Source organism: Chionomys nivalis, chromosome 7 (genome assembly GCF_950005125.1).
Source record: "Chionomys nivalis chromosome 7, mChiNiv1.1, whole genome shotgun sequence".
Classification (NCBI taxonomy): domain Eukaryota; kingdom Metazoa; phylum Chordata; class Mammalia; order Rodentia; family Cricetidae; genus Chionomys; species Chionomys nivalis.
This window is the reverse complement of record NC_080092.1, coordinates 10923595-10949179: the sequence shown is the minus strand read 5'-3', so window position 1 is coordinate 10949179 and position 25585 is coordinate 10923595. Positions and strand designations below refer to the sequence as shown.

At 49.5% G+C, this 25585-nt stretch overlaps 1 protein-coding gene across 5 annotated transcripts; it reads right to left on the bottom strand.

Moving 5' to 3' along the window:
* Nucleotides 1-1432: 1432 nt before the first annotated feature.
* On the bottom strand, nucleotides 1433-25312 carry Slx4 (SLX4 structure-specific endonuclease subunit). 5 transcript variants are annotated; one of them, XM_057775601.1, is made up of 16 exons: nucleotides 24909-25187; nucleotides 22523-23228; nucleotides 20581-20808; nucleotides 16713-16902; nucleotides 15736-15948; nucleotides 13332-13534; nucleotides 12890-13206; nucleotides 12075-12288; nucleotides 11677-11762; nucleotides 10550-10699; nucleotides 9778-9944; nucleotides 6791-8994; nucleotides 3782-3884; nucleotides 3042-3221; nucleotides 2799-2912; nucleotides 1433-2423 (listed from the first exon to the last, which is right to left on the bottom strand). In XM_057775601.1, the coding sequence occupies exons 2-16, from the start codon at nucleotides 22872-22874 to the stop codon at nucleotides 2072-2074; spliced, it is 5073 nt and encodes a 1690-aa protein (XP_057631584.1). In that variant the 5' UTR covers nucleotides 22875-23228; nucleotides 24909-25187; the 3' UTR covers nucleotides 1433-2071. The 5 variants fall into 5 exon arrangements, with proteins under 5 accessions (XP_057631584.1, XP_057631582.1, XP_057631583.1 ...); XM_057775599.1 differs by lacking the exon at nucleotides 24909-25187 and adding an exon at nucleotides 25265-25312 and having other exon boundaries at nucleotides 2799-3221; XM_057775600.1 differs by having other exon boundaries at nucleotides 2799-3221; nucleotides 25120-25193.
* Between the last annotated feature and the right edge of the window lie 273 nt (nucleotides 25313-25585).

The following is a 25585-nucleotide window of genomic DNA, read 5'->3' as shown; positions in this document are numbered from 1 at the left end:
GGGACGGAACCTCTCCCCGCAGTTTATTCAACAAGGGGTCCCTGTGCCCATGTGGTTTCAGCTTCTTTGGAGGTGAGAGGCAGCCCTGTCTTGGTTTCCTCTTTGAGTGGCTGACCCAGGGCTGTGATGCTGGAGCCAGCGTTTTTGTGGGAAGATTGAGGGATTTTTTTCCCCAAGTCCCTGTTCACCTCTTCTAGTTCTGGACGGTGGCCATGCCTTCATGCAGTGGTTTGTTTTAACCTCCCTCCAGAAGCAGCAACTGCTCACTGATTGCTTTAGAACAAGTGGGTGATGCCGAATACACAGCTTTAGTGGTTCCAGACGGCTACCCACGGCACATGCATGTGCAGCCTGAGCCTGCTGCTCAGCACTGTGGGCTGCCAGGAGCCAAGTGGGCCCAGCCTGGCCACGGAGTGAGGCTGACACAACCACTGGTTTGTCTCCTGCTTTTAGCCACCCAAAGGCTTTTTTAAAAACGCTTTTTTATTTTCCTAACTCTTCCCTCAAGATGGACAACCTGACCTCTTTTTTTTTGTTGTTGTTGTTTTTTCAAGATAGGGTTTCTCTGTAACTTTGGAGCCTGCCCTGGAACTCACTCTGTAGCCCAGGCTAGCCTCAAACTCATTGAGATCCACCTGCCTCTGCCTCCTGAGTGCTGGGAATAAAGGTGTGCGCCACCACTGCCCGGCAAGTTGGTATAATTTAAGAAAAGCTGTCAAAAAACAAGTCAAGCTAAGGCCAGACATTTATAACTAAGAATAAGCCTCTGTGTGTGGTCTATTTGGGAGCGGGGTGGTGGGCCCTTCAAAAAGCCCAGAGTAAAACATCTCACAACACAAAGCTTCATTTTTCACCACCCTAAACTGTTGGCCTCTAAAGTTAGCTCAGAGACCTTTTCCAGGTCCTTGATGTCAGCCTAGGGGCCCAAGGGTGCTTCACCTCCTTGTTGCAGGGCTGAGAACTGAGCCCAGAGCCTTAGGCATGCCAGGCAGGTGCTCGATCGCCGAGCCATGTCCCAGCTCCTAAAGAAGGCTGGCTGGTCTTCCCTGTGGTCTGGCATAGTTGCAGATCAGCACTGTACACGCATTGTGTTGACAAGGCAAAGCTGACCAGTAGGTCCATCAGGACCAGCCTGCCACTTGTGTGTGTCCCTGGTCTGCTTCCCTGAGCAGCTGCAGTTTAGTGCCTGTAAGGGCACCGCCAGTGTGAACAGAGGGACAGTGGATGGACAAGCAAGAACTGAGTCCTATGCCTGTTACCTAGGACCGGAGAGAAACGGGCAATGAGCAGCCCTGGCCCCCGGGGTAAGAATGTGTGCAAAGGCGCTGGGGGCAGCAGAGCTGTCGGGCTCAAGTCACCATGGTCTCATAAACTTCACAGGGAGGAACATCTAGGTTTATTTACTTAGTATTTATTTTAAATAAAGCCTTGTTTTTATTGCACTCATATAAAACAACTTCACGGTATTTAAAACAGACAAGGACATTCACAGGCTATGGAAATCCAAACGTCTGGTTTTTTTGGCCCTCCCCAGGGTCCACACTGCTTCTGGGTCACAGGTTTAACACACATGGGAGGAACCCACAAACAACATGCTTACTTTGGGGGTCTTCACAGTTGTGCTGGGCCCTATTCATAGTCCTGTTTAGAGAATGCTGGTGACAGGGACAAGGGTGTGGGCAGGCATCAGGTCAGAAGAGCACCTGTGGTGTGGTGGTCCAGGCCGCCCTGGGGTGTCTGGGTTGGTCTGAATGCTGAGAAGGCAGGCTGGGCCTGACGCTCATCCCAGAATATGTCACCAGGACAGCTGTGCTTGGGCGTAGTAGACAGAAAAAGGCAAGAGAAGAAGGCGTGGGTCTTGTCCTGGTCAGCTGGTATGGCCCACTGCTCTCAGGAATACATAAGATGGGGATCCTGCTTGAGTCCAAGGGGGGAGGGAGGACCTGGCTCTAAATCCAGGGGCGACACAGAGCAGAGAGTATGCTGGGGATGTCACTCCAGAGACACGGGCTGCCGTCCTGAGACACACCCGCGAGGCCCTCTGGCAGGTAGCTACTGAGGTGGAAGCCTGTCATTTCTGGTCCTTTTTCTTCCTGCCCAGGGGATGCCGTCTCCTCTGTTTGAGCTTCTCCTTTCGGGCTGCAGCAGTTGTGAAGGTGATGCACTGGGCATCGAGGATGTCCAGCAGCTTGCCCATAGCCACAGGAATGCCCTCCTGCTTCAGCTCAGCCTGGAGTTCAGCCAGCTCGAGAGGCTGGTATGTCAGCACCTTCCTGTACAGGGCAGGCATGGAGCAGATGTAGCGTCTCACTGCCTCCTCTGTGTCTGCGGCCCGGCGGGCAACCTGTGATGCACTGACCCCCTCCTCGTCGTCCTTGTCTTCACCTGCAGACTCCAGGGCAGCTCCAAACCCACAGGAGGAACTGAAAAGAACAGATGATGATCTGGTCACCCTCTCTCTATGGCCCTAAGACCCGGAGCCCCTTTGAGGGAAAGAGAGTTTCAGGGCTCTGCTGAGCCTCGCATGTGACAGGACTCCTGACGGTGTCCCCTAGGTCTGTGGTTTCAGGATTCCTGGCTGGCCCAGTCTAGGTGGGATCCCCTCTTAGCCAGAAAGCTCTAGCATAAAAGGAAGTTACAGAGTTTCAAAGGCCTGTAGGGACTCAAGGAGTGAACCTTTAAACTGTGTGGGCTTCCTGCAGAGGCCCAGAAAACAATGGGATTTTGGACACTGGCCGTTAAGTGTCCCTGATGCCCTCTCACGCCCACCGTTCAGAGGACACATGTATGACCATTACCTGTGAGAGCTAAAGGAGTTGTCACTGCCATCCACAGAGGTGGCCACGGACTCCTGGGAGGCTGGGAGCAGGGCGTCCCCAATAGGGCCTACAGGCGGCTCCCCGGCTGGCAACCTGCTCGGGTGGGAAACACTTTTACTGCGCTGTTTCTTTCGATGCTGAGGGTTCTTGCTCTTAGTGGAACCCTTGGCTCTTTGAGCCCCCAGACCTGCAGTGGCTTTGATCTGGGTGTAGCTTCCTGACCTTGAAGGCTTGTAGGTCTCAGTGGTAGACGCCTGGCTACCAGGTACCTCTGGGCTGCAAGGTAGCTGGGAGGACTGGATTTCATTCTCTGAGTCTGACTCCAGCGTCTGGTGAGTGTACTGGAAAATCTCCTTCAGTTTTAGGACCATCTGGCGTTTGGGCAGAGCACGGACTCCAAACCTGCATGGGAACAGGTGGACTTCAGGGTCCAACGGTGCAGCCATTTTTGCAGAGCAAGGCACGGCTCCATTGGACAGAAACGTTACAGCCTGACTTCCAGGAGTGTTCATGCCAGCTGAGCTTGCTCTAAAGGACATCCACGCTGGAGAGTCCCGGAGTGTTCTCAGCAGTGGTGGAAGCAGCCACTTCACCAGGCACCATGCTGAAGAGCAGTGTTTGTTGGAATGTGACTGTTTCCACGTTGTTTTAGAAAACGAAGTCTCCTTACTTGGAGGGCATGGCTAGGGCCCATGCCTACCAGTATGGACCATGGAGACCTATTTCCTAGGATAACCCTCAGGTGTTAGTTTCTTGAGCTCAGATCTGGTGGAGAGAAGAAAGGCCCAGCACCCACCCACCCAAGCAACCATGCCCTGGGCAGAGCAGCCTGCAGGACCTCCCTCCCAGGCTCAGGGCCAGCTCATCTCCCAGACCTGAAGGGGTGCTGCGTCATTCTACTTCCTGGGCCTGGTTACTCACAGGAGACCACGGAAGCAGAAGCCTGGAAGAACACTACCAACCTGTCCAGCTCCTTCTTCAGCACTGGGGTCTCCATGATTGAATACCTGGGCATTGGAGTTATAGGCACTTTGGGGGGCAAGTTCTTTTTCCGATTAGCACCTTCTGGATAAAACACGAGAAGCACAGGTATTAGTGTGACAGGCATGGATTTGCTACCACTTCTTGCCCTGGAAGTGTCACATGGGAAATGACAGACCCCAATCGACACCGTGCCCCCGGACAGCATTAATGGCACCATCACCATTTGGAGCTGTATCTTCATATTGGGAGGAGCACACAGCAATTGTGAGGAACCATGCCATGTCCACAACACTAGTGTCGGGGAGCAGGCTCTGGGGCCTCTTGGAACAACAGCCCAGCACACGCTCTAACCAACTGGGAAAGAGCAGCCTGCCGAGCAGTGACGGCAGCAGATGATCGGCAGTACTGACAGCTCTCACGCTTAGACGTCAGAACCTCCTGTTCAACAAGGAAAAGACCATGCAGGCTGCTGCGATGGCTCAGTGAGTGGAGAGTGGCGCCCACCCCGAGCCTGATGACCTGGGTTCATCCCGGATGCGACACCGCAAGGAGAGGGCTAACACCGGTCGCCTCCTGACCTCTGCGTGCGCATGCACACACAGAAGACAATATAATTATAAATAAACAAATATTGGGGCAAGCGACTCTCCAAAGAAGATGCACAAACATCCACTAAATCCATAAAAGATGCCCAGCATCACGAGCCATCAGTACAATTGCACTTAGCAGCCCTAGGAAGGAAGCACGGACGGTGCTGGCGGGGACAGGGAGAGCTGGAGCACCCACTTCACACATGTCTTCGTAGGGGAATACAATGAAGCAGCATCTTGGGGGAAAATGTGTGGCAGTTCCTCAAAATGCTAACCACTGCTACCCTGTGATCCAGCAGTCCTGGACCTAACTACCAGAAATGAAATTCTGTCTGCACAAAGCAGGATTACTCTAACAACTCAAATGTCCACTAATGGTGGATGGGTACAGTATTCAGATGCAATAAATGAAGCGCAGCAGAATCTTGAAAAACTTGTGCTAAGAAGCCAGTTATGAAAGACCATACATTGTACTAATCCCCTTAAAAATGCCTTTGGGGGTGGGGTAGGTGAGAGATAGCTCAGCAGCTAAGAGCAAAGCTGTTCCCCCAGCAGACACAGGTTCAATTCCCAGCACCCACATGGCAGCTCACAACTGTCTGTAACTCCAGTTCCAGGGGATCTGATACCTTCACGCCAATGAACATAAAATTAAATAATTAAAAAAAAAGATAAAAATGCTTTGGGGGAGCAGCACAGACACTGAGATGAACAATTAATAAATGGGACCTCCTGAAACTGAAAAGCTTCTGTAAAGCAAAGGACACGGTCAACAAGACAAAACGACAGCCTACAGAATGGGAAAAGATCTTCACTAACCCCACATCAGACAGAGGTCTGAACTCCAAAATATATAAAGAACTCAAGAAATTGGACACCAAAAGATCACATAATCCAATTAAAAAAAAATGGAGTGCAGACCTAAACAAAGAACTCTCAACAGAGGAATCTAAAATGGATGAAAGACACTTAAGGAAATGTTCAATATCCTAAGTCATCAGAGAAATGCAAATCAAAACAACTCTGAGATTCCATCTTATACCTGTAAGAATGGCCAAGATCAAAAACACTGATGACAACTTATGCTGGAGAGGTTGTGGGGAAAAGGGAACACTTCTGCATTGCTGGTGGGAATGCAAGCTGGTTACAACCCCTTTGGATGTCAGTGTGATGGTTTCTCAGAAAACTAGGAAACAACCTTCCTCAAGACCCAGTAATACCACTTTTGGGTATATATCCAAAGGATGCTCAATCGTGCCACAAGGACATGTGCTCAACTATGTTCATAGCAGCTTTGTTTGTCATAGCCAGAACCGGGAAACAACCTAAGTTCCCCTTGACCAAAGAATGGATAAGGAAAATGTGGTATGTTTACAAAATGGAGTACTACACAGCAGAAAAAAATAACGACATCTTGAATTTTGCAGGAAAATGGATGGAGCTAGAAAACATTAGAGTGAGGTAACCCAGACACAAAAAGGCAATTATCACATGTACTCACTCATAGGTGGTTTTTAAACATAAAGCAAAGAAAGCCAGCCTACAAACCACAATCCCAGAGAACTTAGACAACAATGAGGACACTAAGAGAGACTTACATAGATCTAATCTACATGGGAAGTAGAAAGTAGAAAAAGACAAGATCTCCTGAGTAAATTGGGAGCATGGGGATCTTGGGGGAGGATTGAAGGGGGGAGGGGAGAGGTAGGGAGGAGAGCAGAGAAAAATGTAGAGCTCAATAAATATCAGTAAAAAAAAAGAATATCTTCTACATTGAAAAAAAATGCTTTGGGGGACGAGGCAGTAGTATTGCATGTTTTTAATCCCAGTACTCAGAAGGCAGAGACAGGCAGATCTCTGTGAGTTTGAGATCATCCTGGTCTACAGAACGAGTTCCAGGACAACTAAGGCTACAAGAGACCCTGTCTTGAAAGACCATAAAATAAAAAAAAATTAAAAAATTAATGGAGATGCCAGGTGGTGCAAAACTGAGAGGTTTAGGTAAAGTATTGCTTCAGCTCCCAAGACAGCCTGGGGCAAACAACAGAACTCCACCTGCTCACGAGCTGAGACAGGATTGAATTTAAGGGGTCCCTGCACGCTACCACTGAGCTGTAGCCTTATCCTATTACTGAACTTTTTAGGGAACCACACCTCGCCCAATCTTAGGTACAGCTGTCGCCTCTGGCTGCTGGTCCTGGAAGTGAGCTCACAGAAGATACTGTGAAGTCTATCCTAGGAGCAGCCACTTCTCCTACTCTGCAGGAGAGTCTGGGGATCAAAGGAGAGGTCTTGCAGAGATGAGCACTGCTAGCCCAGCTTTCCTCCCGAGACTTCCACGCCTACATCAGTGTTAAGAGGAAAGGACAAGATCTCTCAGGCCTCACAGCCACTCACTTGGTGTCTCTGGACTGTCTGGCTTCAGAGCTCCGGCACTCAGCATCTGGGCCACCGGCGAGGCCTCTGGAGAGTGTTGCTCTTCCTCGTCCCAGTCATCCCACAGAGCTGGGCTCATGAAACTCAGTTTGCTGCTCCCTGGAGAGGCAGCATGTGAAGATTGCTCTTGAGACTCTCTCAGGGCACCAGAGCTTCCTCGAACGGGGGTGCTGCCCAGGAGTTCTGGGGGGTGGCAGTCATCACCACGCAGCGCCTCCTGGGACTGATGGTTGGGACTGCTTGTGGTCAGGGGGCCAGTCCGCTCCAGATTCAAGTGGTCAATTGGAATGGGTGAGAGAGGCTCATCATGCCAACAGTAGTCACCCAAGGGGACTGGGGGGTCACCATCTAGCACAGGGCTGCTGTTTCCTTGATGGGAAGCCACCTCCTGCTCATCGTCACTGTCCCCAACTTCCACCACTTCATCATCTGTGGCCTGGTTTGGCAGGTATGGCCTCGGTGATGAGTGTTTCTGGGGCCACCTGGTAAGATCAGGGGCAGGACATGATGGCTGTAAAGAAGGCTTGTGGCACCTGGAGTATGGATGGGAAGGGCTTCTGCAGCCCTGCCGCCCACTCTCAGGAGTTCCCTGAGTAACAGGCAGTGTATAGGGCACGATCACGGAGAGCTTCTGCGCTGCTTCCTGCACAGGCCTGCGGTCTCCGGAAGGCCTGGGTATGTGCTGAGTGGTCTCATCTGGCGGGCTCCTGGTCTTAAGGCTTAGGATTTGGGTCTGTGATGAGCGATCACGACTCCTGCAGGCCCCCGGAGTGGCAGGCACCAGCCAGGAGGTGTCTGTGGAGATGCCCTCGTCCAGGCTGTTCTTCTGACTGCAGAACAGCCAGGGGATGTCTCTGCTTCCCAGAGCAGACTGACTCTCCCGCGGTCCCTCCTCTTCCCTGTGGAGCCCGGCTTCTTTCTTTGGTGGGCTTTGGGAATGCTCTTGATCTTCATCGACATCGATGACTGAAAACAGTTCAGAGGACTTGGGGCTAATGTCTAGAACTGTCCTTCCTCCTGGGGACTCCTTAGAAATGAACTCTGTCTTAGTGTGCTCTAGTTCCAGCTCCTCGTCCGAATCCAGTAAAAGGATAACCTCATCCTCTTTCTTCACATGACACGGAGGATCCTGGGTCCTGGGACTCAAGGGATCAGGGGCTGACTGGGTCAAGTCAATGGGAGGAGACTTTGCTGGGGAAATCAGGATGCCCCTATTTCTGCGTCCCAACATGGAGCTACTTCGTTTACCCTTCTGGTGGCCCGGTTCTCTCAGGAATGTGAGAATGGTACTGTCCCTTCTCTGCTTAGCTGGTGTAACTGGAGACAGTGAGCTTGGGGACGATGCCTTGGAAACGCTACTGTGTGGCTGGGGCACCGACGGGGATAGATTGCTTGTGGGATATGAGTGAAGCCGTGACTGGCTGGGACTTCCACCTACCGGAGACTGTGACAGGAGGAAGCAGGGGGAACAGGCCACCTCTGCCTGCCTCTCCCTAGCACTGCCCCTCGGCTCGTCGTGACCAGCTGTCATTCTGGACAGCTCAGATGGGTCTCTCTGAGTTAATGCAAAGAGCTGTTTGTCATCACGGGCCTTGGTTGGGAGCAAAGGTGAGCACTCTTTAGTCCTCACCTGCTGGCTCTCAGAAGGGCTACAGGAGCTAGGCTCGCCAGCTGCCTCCTTTAGTGCCTCCTGGGTCCCTGCTTTCCCTGCCCAGGCCGAGCACTGGTCCTGGGGTAGAAGGGAATCTCTTTCCTCTTCCCAGTCGATTGGCCCAGATGACTCCATCTGTCCTGTCTGCCTGCTACTCTGAGCACCTGCCAGGGAAGGCTCAGAACCTGGACTGTCCTCCCCGAGCCGGATTGTGTCCTCATCTGTGTCTGCCGCGCTTTCCGCCTGGAGCAGCTTTCTCTGAGTGGCTGCGAATTCATAAATTTCTTCCATTTCTGCCTCATTCACTTTTTCTCCATCTTCTTCACAGAGCTCAGGCTTCACCAAAGTCTCTGCTTCCTCCTCCTCATCTGCCCACACTGACCTCAAGAGTTCTTGGAAATTCTCGGCTCTGCTTTTGCAATTCTCGTTTTCCTTCTCCTCCTGTTGCTCTCCCTCCAAGTCTGTCATGATAGGCACTTGTTCACACAGGTGAACAAGGTCACTCACACCAAACCTGCAAGAGGAGACACTGTATTATCACCGCTCTGTACAGAGGCGCCTTGCTGGCACCTGGACTGGTAGCTGGAGCAGCTTTCATGAGGAGGTACCAGGATGTTTCTCTCGTGGCCTTTCCCCTTGTGCAGGAACACACTTGGTCACTTGGTTATAGCTCTAAATAGCACCTATGGTGCCTTAACTCCATTGGTGACAAAGTGGAGGAGTGTTAGGCTGAGCTGGCGACCACAGGAGCTGCTATGGCTATAAAACCAGGCAGCACTGAGAGTCACTCAAGACCCAACCACAGCAGACAGAACTGTTGGCAGGCCAGCTGACCGCCTATCAGAAGGCTCCGAAAACCAGTCAGCACATCTCAGACCCCACCGCTGAGCTGTTGTTCCTTTTCCGAAAGGCACCCAGGGATTCACACAGCCTGGGAGGGGTGAGGCTTTACCCAGAGGTTTTCAGCTCTGTTAGAAGGAAGGATGCCTGCCTGATGCTGGGAAACTCTTATGGGGGACAATCAAGGAGCTGCATGCTATGTGTGTGTCTAAGGGTGCTGAGGCCAGAGCTGCCATCTCACCAAGCCAAGTATAATTTCCCCTGCAAGCGTCCACTCTAACCATCATGTACTGCTCAGGGTTGTGGCTGGGGCAAACTTGGGATTAAAAGATATGATGAAATTTTTATAGGCTCAGCCCTGGCCTTTTGACAACCCTGCCATGCATGAGCTGTCAATCTCTCAATTCATGTCACCAACTCTAAAGGCTGTGGAGTGTGTGCAAAGTACAATCCCAACCTGAGGGCCAGGGCACGCAGTTCATGGGCCAGGCTGGGAGGCATGTCAGTGTCTGCCATGTAGAGATAGTTCAGAAATGCCAGGGCAGCCTCAGAGCTCACATCATTCAGCAGGATGCGCTGGGTCAGATCCCCATCCTCCACAGCACAGAAGCCTTCAGCGTTTACCTGCAGGCAGGGGAACACAGAGGTTTATTATAGCTTGGAGTGAACAATGGTCCTTCTTTAGCCTCTCAGACAGCCTGAGATCCATGGGGTGGGGGGCAGTCTTATGTATTTTCTTACCAGATTCTATAGTCTTGACCTTTGTTTCCAAAATCATATGGGGATGGATGTCTAAGGAATACTTTAGTTTCCCCTTGACAGATGTATCACGTGCTCTAGGCATGTCTGACTTGGGCCTGTGGGTTGCATGAGTCCCAGGATAAAGATGAATATGGCCCAATGCATTTGCAGACAATAATATCATACTGCAGTACTAAAGGTTGGACACTCCTGTGTCTAGAACTTTCTGACAAAGACTGAGTGGTCTGCTGGATTCCCATGTGGGGGCTCAAGCTCATAATCTCAGCATTTGGGAGACTGAGGCAAAGGGTCCCAAGTTCCAACAGAGAGAGAGAGAGAGAGAGAGAGAGAGAGAGAGAGAGAGAGAGAGAGAGGTTGGGAGAGTCCACAACGATGCAAATACTAGTAAAGGAAGGAGGAAAACCTTCTTTCTGAAAAAAAAAAAAAGGAGGGAGAGGAAGCAGGCTGCCAGCACCCTGTATACTTACGTGTTGAATAAGAAGTGGGCATCGGGCATAGAGAACAAACTTGTGGGCATAAAACACCTCTCCGCTGTCAATCTGGAACTGGATATCACTCAGGTGTGGATTATTGACCATTGTCCCAAAGTCAGACACCAGCAACCCAAGGGAGCAGAGCTGGAACAGGAGGAAAAGAGAGTTGTTAGCTCGCTCACTGCTTGCTAAGTGAGCTCACACACTGAGAGGTGTGTCAGGGAAGACCAAGGGCCTGGCCATGCTTTCCTCTCCAGGATGTGTACATGAGGTATGAGGTTCTACCTCTAGGCTACATTAAGGACCTCATCAAACTAGAATGGCAAATGCTAGTTTCTTTCTCAGGTTCTCTATTACGGTGTGTTCCCTGACCTATGATAGGAGGAACAGTGATAGACAGACATCTTCACAGCTCATAAGCATGTACACACCAAGATACTTGGTTCTCAGAGTAGCCTGACGTAAAGGACCAGGACCCTGAGCCCAATTTGTTCTGGTACCCAATACTTCCTAGCTCCATGTAGGGACATCACCAAGGTGGTCCTCTGCATAAGAAGGTCTTATGACCGTGGCGGTGACACACACCTTTAAGCACAGCACTCGGGAGGCAGAGGTAGGTGGGTCTCTATGAGTCTGAGGCCAGACTGGTCTATAGACTGAGTTCCAGGACAGGCTCCAAAGCTACAAGAAACCCTGTCTCAAAAAAATAAATAAATAAAACTTAAAAAAATTAAAAAAGAAAAAAGGTCCTGATGAAATACCCATCTTCCAATGCCATTCGTTACCAACAAAAATCTATTGGGTTGTTAGTTGGAGTCCACCTCATAATCCATACAGAAGAGGCACAGTGAGTTTTTAATGAATGAAGGAAATCACTAAAAACCAAACATACAGAACAGATGCCTGAATGAGGCAGTCACTTAGGGAGCCAATGATCTCTGGACTCCTCCACAAAGCTGGCTCTGAGAACTGGCTGCTGAGGACACCCACAGTGTCCAAGCAGAGGAGGCCTGGGTCTCAGCCCCACCAAGGGTTGTTAAGGTATGTTATTTGGGAACTAGACCACAGAGCCAGGGCTGAACTGACAGGTTATCTTGCAACATAGAAGTCTTCATACTTACGGAGGTGTGATCACTCCTCTGAAGGGTCTTCTTAGTTGGCAGTACAAACCCAGTCAGTGGAAGACTGTTGGGTTCCAAGTCCAACCCTGAGAGACAGATTTATAGATTAAAGGGATGTCACCTCCCAAGCAGGCAGTGTCAGTCCAAGGCTTGGCTGGACACATTATTTGAGGACATCTTCACTTAAAGTAACCCTCCCCCAATTATTTCTACCCATCTCCCTGACAGAGAAGTAGAAGGACTGTAAAACAGACAGGACTGGCCCAAGCAGCTCCGTCTTTGGCTGGAGTTTAGGAAAGATGGTGAGACACACAACCGCTCTGCATCACACCCACGTCCGAGGACAGACACTGAGCTGAGACGAGCACAGCCGCCCAGCACCCCACCCAGCGTCTCACCTGTGGGTGCTCCCAGACTGCTGGACCACGGGCTGGTGCTCATCCCCTCCTCTGCCAAGTCTACAAGATCCTGAAGAGCTTGGTGCTCCCTCTGACTGGAGAACAGCGGCTGGCTCTTGGGGCTGTGGCTTATGGGAGGGCTGCTGTGGAAAGCAGGGGGCCTTTGGGTACTTGGCTCTTGCTGCTTAGGCAGCTCCAGTGACACCTCACGTTCCTGAAGGAAGTTGAAAGTGACTGGTTATTGTCACCGACACGTTCTGCTGCAGCCACCTACACATGCAGAGCTACATCTAAAGTTGCAGATAGGACAGGGCCCTCAAGGGAGACCAGTCACAGCCAGTCATAGCCAGGAACCTGCAGTGTTGGCAGCTTTTGTCATGGCTCAGGTCTACCTGGTGCCTCCAAGTGTACAGAAGAAGGGTCGGCAGAAACTGGCAGCCCACTTCATGTCCTTTACATGGCCAAGGCTGGACCAATGCAGGACCACCTTCAGCAGAACCGTCTCAAGTATGTATTCAGGACCTAGGTTCCAAGGCTCTGTCTCAGTTAATACCTGGATATGGGTGGACCTGGACTTCACATTTTAAACAAGCTTTCTAGCAATGTTTTAAATGTAGGGAACCAAAGTCCTTTTTTTCGGCAGAAGCGCTGCCGAGCTGCTACTGAGAGGCATGAGGCATAGCCAATGCTCTGCTGCTTCCTCCCCATTCTATCTACTGGACTTCTCCTCATCCAGTCCCAGTATCTGGTTGCATTTCTAGACTATCCGCCTCTCTCCAAAGCCCACCCATGTGTGTTATGAGGAGCAGGCTCACCCTGGGAGGCCATGGGGACACCGCTGGAGGGACCAGGCCTGCTGTATAGAAAGACTCCTCAGCCCAGGCTCCTGTGAGGCCACTGCACTCCCACAGAAAATTCCGCTTTCCTGCAGGCAGCTGCAGACGCCAGCCCGCATGCCCCAATTCTTCCTTTAAAATCTTGCTGGCAGGAAGTGGCGGGGTACAGGCTAGTTCCACTTCTTCTGAAAGGAGCTGGGCGACGCGATCCTCAATCTGTCTACTTGTGGTCTCAAAGTCCTGAGTTAACAACTGTGGGGGACACACTGGGGGCTTCTTCCTGCGACTTTTCTTCTCTAGAGAGAAACAGAAGCGGCTCAGTCAGAAGTGGCTCTGACCGTTCATCCCAGCAGCTGCCATAACTCTCACCCAGCAACCGGGCACCAAGCTCTCCCCAGGCCTCTGCCCCAGCCACACGTACCTGCTCCTAGCCGTATCTTCTGAGAAAACGCATTTTCCAGTCTGAGTGGGGGCACAACTGGACACTGCTCCATCTCAGAGCGAGACAGAGCCATGGCCACCAGCAGATCTTCAGATGGAGCCTCGGGCTTATTGGCCTTCCGCCTCTTCTGTGGCTCCTTCTTGACGACGGCTCCTTTCCGTTTCAAACCTCCAACATGGTTGCTGAAGTTAAAAGATGACCACAAAGGTCAGCGAGGGCCTCTTCAATCTTACAGGAGACAAAAGATGGATGTGTCTGCCCCATTGCAATGAGCCAACAATTGCTTGGGCTTTCACTGTGCTGATTTTATTTGTTGTGAGCTCATTCGGCCCTAACCTAGAAATTTAGCAACTCCATACACTGGAGGGCCCAGGCTCTTTCTTGGCCATCAATGGTACCCAAACACCTAGATGTGGCTAAACCCTTGTGGTCTATAGATCCAAGTAGGCTCTCTGTAGCGAACAAGTTCTGCCCACTGAAACTTCAGATGCTCCCAGGGCAGTCCTGGTTGGAGGGATCCTGTCCCTCCTTCAGGAGAACGACAGCAGCACCTCTATCCAAGGCCAAACGACAAGGCCTCCAGACTCTGCTGCCATGAAGCAGCTGCCCTAAGAGCTGACCCCTCTCTGTCTTGCAGAAGGCTTGTGTGAAGGCTTCTTTGGCTGGAAAGAAAAATCTACTGTCTGAGTGAGCCCCAGCAACTGGGCAAGGAGGAGGTGTGCTAGGGAGCAGCTCTGGAGAGCCTGCCCTGCTGCTAGCGACATAACTCAGGCTTTTGCAAAAGCTCATCTGACACAGGGCAAGTCAGAGATTCTCAGGTGTGGTCTTGGAAGACGTAAGCAATTCCTTTTTTTTTTAATTCTTTTATTTATTTATTTATTTATTTATTTATTTATTTATTTATTTATTTGTTATGTATACAATATTCTGTCTGTGTGTATGTCTGCAGGCCAGAAGAGGGCACTAGACCTCATTACAGATAGATGGTTGTGAGCCACCATGTGGTTGCTGGGAATTGAACTCAGGACCTTTGGAAGAGCAGGCAATGCTCTTAACCACTGAGCCATCTCTCCAGCCCCGTAAGCAATTCCTAACTCAGCTAACCACAGGCAGGATAGAGGGCACCAGCCAGCTGCCAAGAAGTAGGCATGAAGAGCAGCCCTGATGCTGTCTGTACCTGTACAGGGCTCGGGCTTGGGGAAATCAAGGAAGGAGTGAGGAAGGCAAGAAGATACTCGGACCAGCATGGTTCTCTAGCCATGAAATGCTGACTATTCCAAAGTCCAAATACCTTGGCTTGATCCCAGCACAGGAACGTTCAAAGCCCCCTTAGAAAAGGTCCAAAGTCCCCTGAGGATGTTCAATTCTCATAACTTTCTACTCACCAGCCTTCTAGAAGAACCCATGTACATCTAGTTTCACTATTTGGAGGTATTTTAAAAGCATGTATGTTTAATCTGTGATACAAGCAATAGATTAGATTCTAAGGCCTCAAGTCTTTCTGTCCTACAGTGCTAGTATGGATGTACTAAATGTAGGTAGACTCCCTGGCTTGGAGAACCCCCTCTGCCCACTGTGATCTCAGCTGTGGCCCAGCCCAGCAGCTGATAACCCATGTGCATGGTAGTGACTAGGATAAAGAGCTTCCCACAAAAGTCTGTAAAGTTAGGGGTCAACTTAGATGTCCTCAGCTCAGGAACAGGGGACAGAGCTGATCCTCTGCTGCCTGCATCCCTGGGATCTGCATGCTGAGGACGGCTTCCCAGCGGCTAGGGGAGTCTCCTATTTTAATACATAAGCATCAATTCGTGCTAGGGGAGTCTCCTATTTTAATACATAAGCATCAATTCATGCTAGGGGAATCTCCTATTTTAATATATAAGCATCAATTCATGCAATTCAAAAATACATTTCTAGGGGAAAGAGTGGGGTGAATATAAACAAAAACCATTCTATTGGATTCTCACAGAATAACAGATAGTCTTGAGGTTCTGCCTAGTCAACTCTGGACGGGGCTGAACAGTCTGATTAACAGTATGAAAATGCAGCTACACTAAGACAGAAACATGCTGTACAACCAAAACAGGGAAGTAAAGCAAATACCAAACTCTTATAAGCTCTGGAGTGGTCACTGTAGGATTATGGGACTGGCAACACTGCAGAAAGGATCAAGAGAGCAGTAGCAATTCTTTGCATGGGTGATTCCACATACATGCAAAATCCTTGTGCTCCTTAATCTTTTTTTTGACCATGCTCAATTTCCTGAATTGTTTCATTCCAGAATCCAAAAGAGAGCTGGTTCTCCCTAACACTGTAAGCAGCTTTTCAGGGAAAGTCTAACTGGAGTGAAAAGACCATTATTTGGCTCCTTCATCTGTCTTACCTGGGTACTGGAGGGCTGCTGCCCCCCTCAGGCTGAGCAGTCTGTAGCCTCACAGCCTGGAGCAGGAGCTGGGGACCCACCTCCATCTTCACTGCACACTGCTTCAAGTGACTCATTCGGCTCTTGGAGGTGAGGAATGGTTTACCACATATTGGACAATCAGGGATCTGAGGAGGAGCAGGTCTCAGTGCCTTTTCTGCCTCATCAAGGCATCTGCAGGAAGTCAGTAAATACAAAACAACTTCTCAAGTAACAAGGACTACAGCAAGTGCTTCATCTACATCATCGTTCCCCAGAGCTGGTGCTGCATGTCTCCTAGAAGTCAGCCTCAGACATGAGCTTTAAATGAGTGTGAGCAAAGGTGCCTGAAGAAACTGAGGGCTTACCTTACAATCCAACAATTTCACTCTCAAGTAAAAGTCCCAAGGAAATGAAAACAAGTGTTCAAACAAATCCATGAACCGTGTGTTCACAGCAGCACTCCTGTAAAAGCCATGAGGTGGAAACCCACAGGTCTGGCATGGATGAAGTAACTGTGTTCTGTCCACACCATGGCTCACTGTTCAGCCATAGACAGAGTGGTGCTGGAGAGCGACACTCTGACACAGAGATGAGCTCTGCAAACATGGCTAAGTGCAGGATGGACACAGGACAGACACTGTGGGTTCCACACGTGAGTGCACAGGAAGCAGCTATTAGAAGAATGAGGGTGGGGGCAGCACAGTGACTTCCAAGGGGGAGGACGCTCCCATTGGAGGTGATGAAGTAACCCAAAACAGACGGAGGCAACACGTGCAGAGAAGCCAAGGACTTGTGCCCTTCCAGTGGATGAAAGACAGCATGGGGCTTGTATCTCAGCGGGTGCTTAGGAAGAGGGGTACATCAACGAAACTGAGGTGCTGTCCTCATGAAAGGTGTCAACACTCCCACTGATGCTATCAGGTGTCCTGGAGTTGGGACAGCCCTGCTGCTCCTACCTGTTCACATGCTGCTCCCTCCGGGTCACATTCATCGCAGAGAGGTTTTTCTGACACATCTGGCAGAAGAACAACCCCTTCTCCTCCAAGCTGTCATGACGTGAAGATGCTTCCTCCTTTCTGAACTCCTGCTGTAAGGCCAGGGCCATAGCAGCATCGCTGTCTGTGGCATGGAGCCTTGCCTTAGACTCTGTGGAGTGGGTAAGCATCCAGATCCATGAGAACAGACAGGCGCCGTGACCTTTACCCCTTTGCCTTATCTACAGCTCGAGTATCATGGGCACTAGGCAAATACAAGAAACTAAAACCTAGCACCACTCTGCACGCCTGTTTAGAGGCGCAGCCTAGGGAGAGTGGGCACTGGGCGGGGGACTCTTGGAACAGCTCTTTCCTACTTCAGCGTGCATGAAGATTACCTGAAGCTTGTTAAAATGCATGCTTTGGCAAGATACCAAGAACCTTTGCTAGTAAATCACAGCCTCATGGCAATACACATATTAATAGAATGGGTTAATTTAAGATATAAGAGATAAGCTAGAAAGATGCCTGAGTTGTTGGCCAAACAGTGTTGTAACGAACATAGTTTTTGTGTGATTATTCAGTCTGGGAGGCCAGGAACGAAACAGCAGTCTCTGCTTACATGCAGTATTTCACAGAATATGAGCTCTGCCAGGTCATGACCATCACTTCAGTCTACCACTCCTGCCACTAGTTCAAAAACAGCACAGCTTTATTTTGGTGCCTTATTTCTTTTGAGTTATTAGAGATCAAACCCAGGACTTCACATATGATAAACTGTACCACTGAAGTACAGCCCACACCCAGCTCCTCTTTTTCCTAAACAAAGGGATGGTGTATATTAATTCCTGCCACCACATGCCAAAAGGACTGAAGACTCAACAAGATGTCCAATCATTGCAGGCTGAGAATCCTTTGGGCTCTCAAAGTCATGACAGCAAATACAGCACCCAGAGACCCCATTGTTATTAGCTATGGATCCTCCAGTAGTGTTTCTAGCTGCTCCTTTACTTTAGAGTGAGCACACAAGTTGACATTGGTCACTTGATCACTCTTAGTGCAGCAGGATTTTTTCTATACCTGGGCTCATCAGTTCAGCTAGTCTAGCTGTCCAGTCGGCCCCAGTGACATCCTGTATCGGTCTCCCAAGGCCTGAGATTTCAGGGGGGCCCATATGTGCTCAGCTATGATGTGGGTGCTGAGGATCCGACTCTGGCCCTCATGCTGATGTGGTAGGCACTCTATCCAGTGAGCCTTTTACCTAAACCTTCTGTACATATTCAGCAGAGATGAGAGCCATGCCGCTTAGAGGATCACCTGACAGTATGAGCCTCTAGGAACACAGAGTTCACAGCCCCTTTGTAAAGTGGAGGCCAGGCCATTTAACCCCGAGCTGGTCAGACCTCTGACTCACTCACAGTATACCTAAAATACAAGGGACGGGGAAGAGACGAAATGATGGCATAAACAAATAATCAAGCAAACCCAAATGTGGCAAATTATGAGCCAAGTAATTAGTCTAGACTTTTCAAAAGTTAATGTAAAAAAAGTTGGGAACTATTCTACAATCTAAACTAAAAGCTGGGTGGTGGTGGCGCACACCTTTAATCCCAGCACTCGGGAGGCAGAGGTAGGCGGATCTCTGTGAGTTCGAGACCAACCTGGTCTACAAGAGCTAGTTCCAGGACAGGCTCCAAAACCACAGAGAAATCCTGTCTCGAAAAAACCAAAAAATAAAAAAGTAAAAAATAAATAAACTAAAAAGATTTTATTCAGAGCTGGGTATGACACTGGAGCCTATAATACTAATACTGGAGATGGGGTTAGAGGTATAAGGATTAACCCTGAGTTCAAGGCCAGCTTGGTTTACATAGTGAATTCTAGAGCTACATAGCAAAAATCTTGTCTGAATCCCACCCCAAAAAACTATTGGAGCTAAAGCAATACACAGCATGTGAACTTTGATCAGGAAAAAAAACAAGCTACAAAAGATAGCATGGACAACTAGGGAACTGTTATGAATTTAGGTATAATGATGGTATTGTGCTTATGCGAGAAAACCTAAGGGTGGCACGTCCTTGATGTCACGCCATCACTGACGTCACTGGTAAGTATAGAGAAATACGTACGGCAGGAGCATCGGGAACCGTTCTGGGTCTAGTCTGCTGCCCAATTCCAGAATCATGAACGAAGCTAATTAAGATGAGAAAAACGACCTGGAGAGTGGTGGCGCACGCCTTTAATCCTAGCACTAGGGAGACAGAGGCAGGTGGATCTCTGTGAGTTCGAGGCCAGCGTGGTCTACATAGTGAGTTCCAGGACAGAGAAACCATGTCTTAAGAGACCAAAAAAATGATGTCAAAAAACAAAAAAGTATGTCTGTGGCTAAATGTTACAACTGTTAAATCTAGGTAGAGTGTATAAAGCTGCCTTTCGCTACCTTTCTCAACCTAGGGGTGCAGATCATATATTTACATTACAATTCGTAACAGTAGTAAAATTAATTATAAAATAGAAATAATTTTATGGTTGAGGTCAACACAACATGAGGAACTGTATTAAAGGGTCACAATGCTAGGAAGGTTGAGTATTGGCATAAAGGAACATTTCTTTAGGTTTTTGGTTTTTTTTGGTTTTTTGAGATAGGGTTTCTATGTGAGAGTACTGGCTGTCCTGGAACTTACTTTGTAGAGCAGGTTGGCCTGGAATTCACAGAGATCCACCTGCCTCCTGAGTGTTGGGATTAATTGCGTGAATCACCAACACCTGGCTTTGTTTTGATTGTGTGCGTGTGTGTGTGTGAGCGCGCGTGCGCGCACATGCGGAGGCCAGAGCCAACATTAGGTGTCTTCTATCGCTTTCTACCTTTCCAGGGATCAGCCTGTCTATCTCTCCAGTATTAGGGAATAGCGCACACCATCACACCCAGCCATAGATGCTGGGGATTTGAATTCAAGTCCTTGTGTTTACATTTTACACACTCTGCCATTTCCTCAGCCCCTACTGTGGTTAAAAAAAAATAAAAAAAAAACCTTCCTGTAAAAGAATAATTTCATAATAAAAGGAGGGGAATGGGAATGAGAAGGACGTGAAACCATGTAAGAAACTAGGAGCTAAAGAGAGAGTTCAGCAGTGATGGGTGCGTAGTGCTCTTGCAGAACCAGAGTTTGCCGCCCAGTACCCATGTCAGACAGCTCACAACTGCCTGCAACTCCAGCTCCAGGGGATCCAACATACTCTTCTTCTGTGTGGTAGAGTAATCCTTTTGTGCACTGTGGAGATTTGTCACTCAGAGTGGTTTAATAAAGAAGCTGACTGGTCAATAGCTGAACAGGATAAGGTTAGGTGGGAGAGCCAACTGAGGATGCTGGGAGGAAGAAGGGTGGAGCTGGGGAGTCGCCAGCAGACGTAAAGAGAAGCAAGATGGGCGTGCCATACTGGGAAATGGAACCAAGTTGTGTGGCAAAGCATAGATAAGAAATATGGGTTAATTTAAATGTAAGAGTTAACTAGTAACAAGCCTCAGCTATCGGCCGAGCATTTATTTGCAATTAATATTAAGCTTCTGAGTGGTTATTGGGGAGCAGCTGCCCGCACAGGAAAACCCCGCCTACACTTCTGATCTCCACAGATACTGCACTCCCGTGTACATACACCCATATAGACACATACATACACATAATTAAAAGTAATAAATAGTTTTTACAGGGACATTCGTTCTTTGGCTAGCTCCAGTGAGGGGTGAGATAAACACAGACAGGATACCTGTGTACAGAAATGAGGCCAACAGGCTCCTTCTGTCTCCCTTTCTTACAGTGTTGTCTTAGGAAGCAGAACACGCTCACCATACCGTTTTCTGCCACCATCTCCGCTTGAGGGCTCCTCGGGACATTTTCTTCCAGTGTGGTCTTTAGGGAGGAGTCTTCTGAAGCATGCCGCAAGCGCTCAGGGTCTGCTCTCTTGAACTGCTTCATCCGTTGGAGAACCAGCTCCGAGGCTCTGGGTTTGGAGGGACTTGGCACGGCAGTCGTGGTGAAGCAGGACGGAAGGGGCTGGGAGCCGCCATTGGGAGCACTCTCTGGCAGGAGGAAAATATGCAGAGCATTTGTCCTTCAGGTCGGACTCAAATCCAAAACGCCTTTACCAGCCAGTTCAGGCTTCACCTGACTCACTCGCCCGCGCACTGTGGCGGGAGACCCAGCAGTGGCGGGAGACGGGGTCCAGGGACTGCTGATGAGCTCAGAGGGTGGTGCAAATACTCTCAAGCTAGGTGGTGGTAGTGGGGGTTGCACACTCTGAATGTACAAAAACACTAAGCTGTACACTTTAAGAGTAAAATTATAGAATCTGAGTAATACCTCAATAAAGCTCTTATCAAAGAAATAATAATGACAAGTGTTTGTCTCTTTCTAGTCCAATTCTTTAACTTGAGATTCATCTATGGCCTTCCGTGGGGATTCAGGAACCCCCGAAGCTACAAGCCAATTTCGCACTATGTAGGTGCAAATCACGTGGCGCTTTCACCAGCTGCACAAAGGGAGTACGAGCGCTCAGAGCACCTGGGCAGCTTTCCACGGGCCTTCAGCGGTCTCCAGTGGCTCAGACTTTACCACCACTGCTGAAAGACTCTGCACCCACGCTAGAAAAGTGTTTTTGAGGACACAGAGGTGAGGGAATCAGAAACAGAAATCAGAAGCCTGAAGAACACATCACACGTGCGAGGCTGGTTTCAGTTCTGTGTGAAGAGGGTAGCTATAGCAAGCACACGGCTGAGGATGCCAAGGGTGACAGGGCAGGGAACCTGAACCTGTAGTGCACCCTCTGAAAGCCTCCTCAGCTAACCAAATTGTCTGACCCATCCCAACCCACCTACCTTAGAATTAATTCACAAAAATACAAAAAGCACCATTATTTTTAGGCTGACATGACTACTGTTGACTTCATAAACATCTACGGCAAACGGAGCACAGAGCTCCTAAACATATCACAGGAAACTCACAAAGGTTGCACAAACTGTGGTCCCAGGGCTGGCCTTGCTTTATACTGTCACAAGGCCACACCCTCCACGTCCACATCATCAATAGCTGGTCTCGCGCTACAGCAGACCATTAAGAACAGCTGGCCTCTGTGCCTAGGGGAGATCAGTCTAGGATCTCTGTGAGTTCAAGGCCAGGCTGGTCTACAGAGCTAATTCTAAGGCGGGCCAGGGCTGTTAAACAGAGACACCCTGTCTCAAAAAACCAAAACAAAAAACCCATAAAGACAAAGTACACTATCTGCATTTAACCTGTGTACACCTAGTATGCTTTAATTCAGCTACAGATTAATATAACACCCATTACACAGTAAATGCTGCACAAATAGTCGCTACACTGTATTGCTAGGAAATAAAGACAAACAAAAAAAAAAGAGAGAGAAAAAAAGACATTAAGCACAGCCTATTTCTTTCCTCAAATGTTGACCATGTGACAGAGGGTGAACCCATAGATGAAGAGAGCCAACTGCAGTTGCTGCACAAACTATATGATCTGTAAAAACAAAGTATTTATTCTCTGACTTTTTGTTTTGTTTGAGATAGGATCTCTTTACATAGCCATGGCTGTCCCAGAACTCAGTATGTAGACCAGGCTGGCCTCACTCAGCCCCTGCCTCCTGAATGCTGGGATTAGAGGTATATGCCACCTGCCCTTTTACAGCAAGTTTTCTGAGCCTTGGTTTACAGGAGCACACATCACGTGATTCGCTCTCCAGAACCAGATCTGGCAGTGGGTCCCAGTGGCCCTGCTGGTTACCTGTCTGAATGCTCTGTGCTCTCTCACACAACACAGGCTGTGGGGCAGGAGCAAGGACACCGCCCTTTCCATGCACAGGGAGATCTGGGTCCCCTTCTTGGGATTTGGGTGCCCCTTGCTTTTTAGTCCTAGAGGCCTGGCTGCCTGATCGAGGTTTCTTCTCTGAAGAGCCTTGAAGGCTTTTGCTCCTGGCGGCAGCTTGGCTGGTTTCTTTCAGTGTGCCTCTCTTCTGAGAGCTTCCAGCGGTCTTCGGCTTCTTCCTTTCTCCTGACACTTCTTTGGTTGCATTTTTTCTCACCCTTTGGAAAAAGCTGGCACAGAGTTCTTTGAAATCATCATCTGACTCATCCATCGTTTGACCCGCTTTGAGGTTTTCAGGTTTGTCTTTAGGGGAGTGAAGAGCAATCTGGAAACATGTCCACAGAGGAGACACTCGTGAATAAGCTTGCTTCGGTCTTACCACACTAGGGCTCCTCTTCTCCCTGATTTACTTGGAGACTTTGCACAACTGCTTTCCTTTCCATAATGACTTAAATGTTCTTCAATTTGAACCCATAGTTAAACATGTTTTTAAAATTCCCTGTTAATGTTCACAAGGGAGAGAGTATGTTGCTGTCCAGCTGCTGCCTCTGAGACACAGCACATGTGAACTGATTCTCCACGATCTCCATGGTGATAAAGGGTATGGGTTCATTTAATTTCGTATCTGTGGAAAACCAAAAGCATCTAAGTATAATTAGACAGCACTGCTACTTTATGTCATTTCTTCCAGGAAGGTACAAGAGCATGTAGGCTATGGGAAAAATCTCCAAGGCACAGCCTGGATGGAAGTCCCACAGTATGACCCAGCACAGAGCACATCACACACACACACACACACACACACACACACGAATGCACACCTAGAAGCCTGCCAATACAAAGTCTCCAGGCAGGAAAAAAAAATGTGTATCTCGAGAGTATGTTTTTTATTGAAATTTGGAGAAAAACAAAGGGCAGCTGCTACTAAATAAATGTCCCCAACTACAGGGAGCTCATCTCCCCATAGTGGCCTCAGACCCCAGCTATTGTTTTCTCAGATGATGAGGCTGTCACCAAATGTTGCAAAATGACTGGAATAAAGAGATAAAGGGTGTGTCCTTGTATACCCAGGAGAGCACAAAGGCCACTCTTTTCTGTCCTTAGTCCACAGGGGCTCGCTACACCGCCTGCATGCAAAGGTTCGACCAGTGGGCGTGAGTGTTTCCTGGGGCACACAGTGCACTGGGGTTCAGAAATCAAGACTGAATAATCTGGATTTGGGGAGATGGTTCAGTGGGTAAGTGTGCTTCCTGCACCAAGCACAGGACCCAAGTTTAAGTATCCAGGACCCATGTCAAAAGGCCAGTGCTGGGCAGAAGGTAGCAGAGATGGAGACAGGATTGCCAAAACTTGATGGTTAGCCAGCCCACTGGAAAATTCCAAGCTCCAGGTTTCACTGAGAGACCCTGTCTGGAGGGGATAAGGCCGACAGTGATAGAGCGGTATACCCAACATTCTCATCTGACCTTGCTGCACACACAACCGCGTACATGCGCGCACATACATACACACATACATACACACACACCACCCTAAATAACCCAATGGCAGAAATCTATTCATTCCAAATCTAGTAATGCAATAATCTTAGGGGTTTCCCTTATTCCTTCAATGGGCCCTGTCCCCCTCCTCATTCTGTACTGTCACACATGGTTGTCATAGCGACATCTGTCAAGGTTTATAATCACTTGCAGTGCATAACACTTCTTAAATGCTTGTGTACCAGACACTACACCAAGTGCTGTTTAAATCTTTAACTCATTTAATCCTTACAGCAATCCTATGTAATACAATCTACCGTCATCTTTTCTTTAGATCGAGGAATCAGGCACAAGCTAAATGAGGAACAGTTTTGAAGCGGCAGGGCAGGGATTCTAGGCAGTGCAGTTCAGGTCCCATGATCCTATGCTTTTAGTCACTGAATTACCTGTTAATGAAGTTCAACACCTCAGTTAGATGCAGATTTTATTTACTTTATAATTTCTGTGGCTTGTCGGGTACCCAACTATCTGTTGAATTCACAAACTACAAAGAGTTTGATACAGTGGGAGTGAAGAGCAATGGGAGAGGGAAAGGTCTGCTGGGAGAGAGAGCTTAGGCACAGGGCCCGGGACATCAGGCAAAAGCAAACTGAATTTTATCATGCTAGATATTTATACTTCACACTTCATCAGTGTTGAGGCCCCACATAAGACGTCCCTCTCCTCCGGTAGGTGCTCCACCAATATCTACTAAACGACATAACGGACCCCACCAGGCTGCCAGCTTCCAGAGGGCAGAGCACTCCGCCTCCCGGGCGCCCTACCTGACTGCCAGCTCTCTGCAGGCGACGAGGGAATGAATGGATGGGGGGCGGGGCGGAGCCTCCCCGCGAACCTCTACTGGAGACCCAAGTCGGGGACTGCCTGGGAAAACGCCCTGGCCGTCCTAAAGCCAGACAGACCGTTCGGAGCGCTGGGCTGTCCGGTGGCCACAGCACCGTCCCCACCTCCCTCCGGGGCGCTGCCCCTGTCTACCGAGCACAGCTCCTGCCACTCAATGGCCGGGGGCGCCGACGGACGAGACAGACGCCGACCGGGCTCGCACGAGAAGGGAAACCGCGGGAACTGACAGGCCCCACACCCCCGCCGGGTCACCAGCCCGATGCCCGGCTCCTCCTACCTCCCGCGCAGCGGCCGCACCTTCTCAACCGAGAGCCGTCCGACTGCGCCTGCGCGCTGAGGCTTGTGAGCGGAGAAGGACGAGTGCGCAGGCGCAGAGACTGCGCGTGCGCAATACTATGTGTGTGGTGTTGGGTTTGAAGAGCGAGCGAGGGTCCTTTTCCGGTGTTCCAGTGCAGCTGCGAGCGTTTCCGGACAGCGTGAGGCGGGGCCAACCGGGGGTGGCGTCTTGCTGGCTGCACGGTGACAGCGCGCGCTGCGTGAATTCTACTAAGTGCTGTGGAGCCTCGGGTTGAGGGTAGTGACGGTCATGTTTAAAGTG

What these genes read in the sequence shown, in the direction of transcription:
- Slx4 (XM_057775599.1), bottom strand. Translation starts at nt 22,874, where the DNA reads ATGGATGAGTCAGATGATGATTTCAAAGAACTCTGTGCCAGCTTTTTC. An exon ending in CAGTCTGGGAGCACCCACAG is followed by an intron (nt 11,763 to 12,074) that starts GTGAGACGCTGG and finishes TCTGTCTCTCAG; the next exon opens with GGTTGGACTTGGAACCCAAC. An exon ending in GCCCACTTCTTATTCAACAC is followed by an intron (nt 9,945 to 10,549) that starts GTAAGTATACAG and finishes CCCTGCCTGCAG; the next exon opens with GTAAACGCTGAAGGCTTCTG.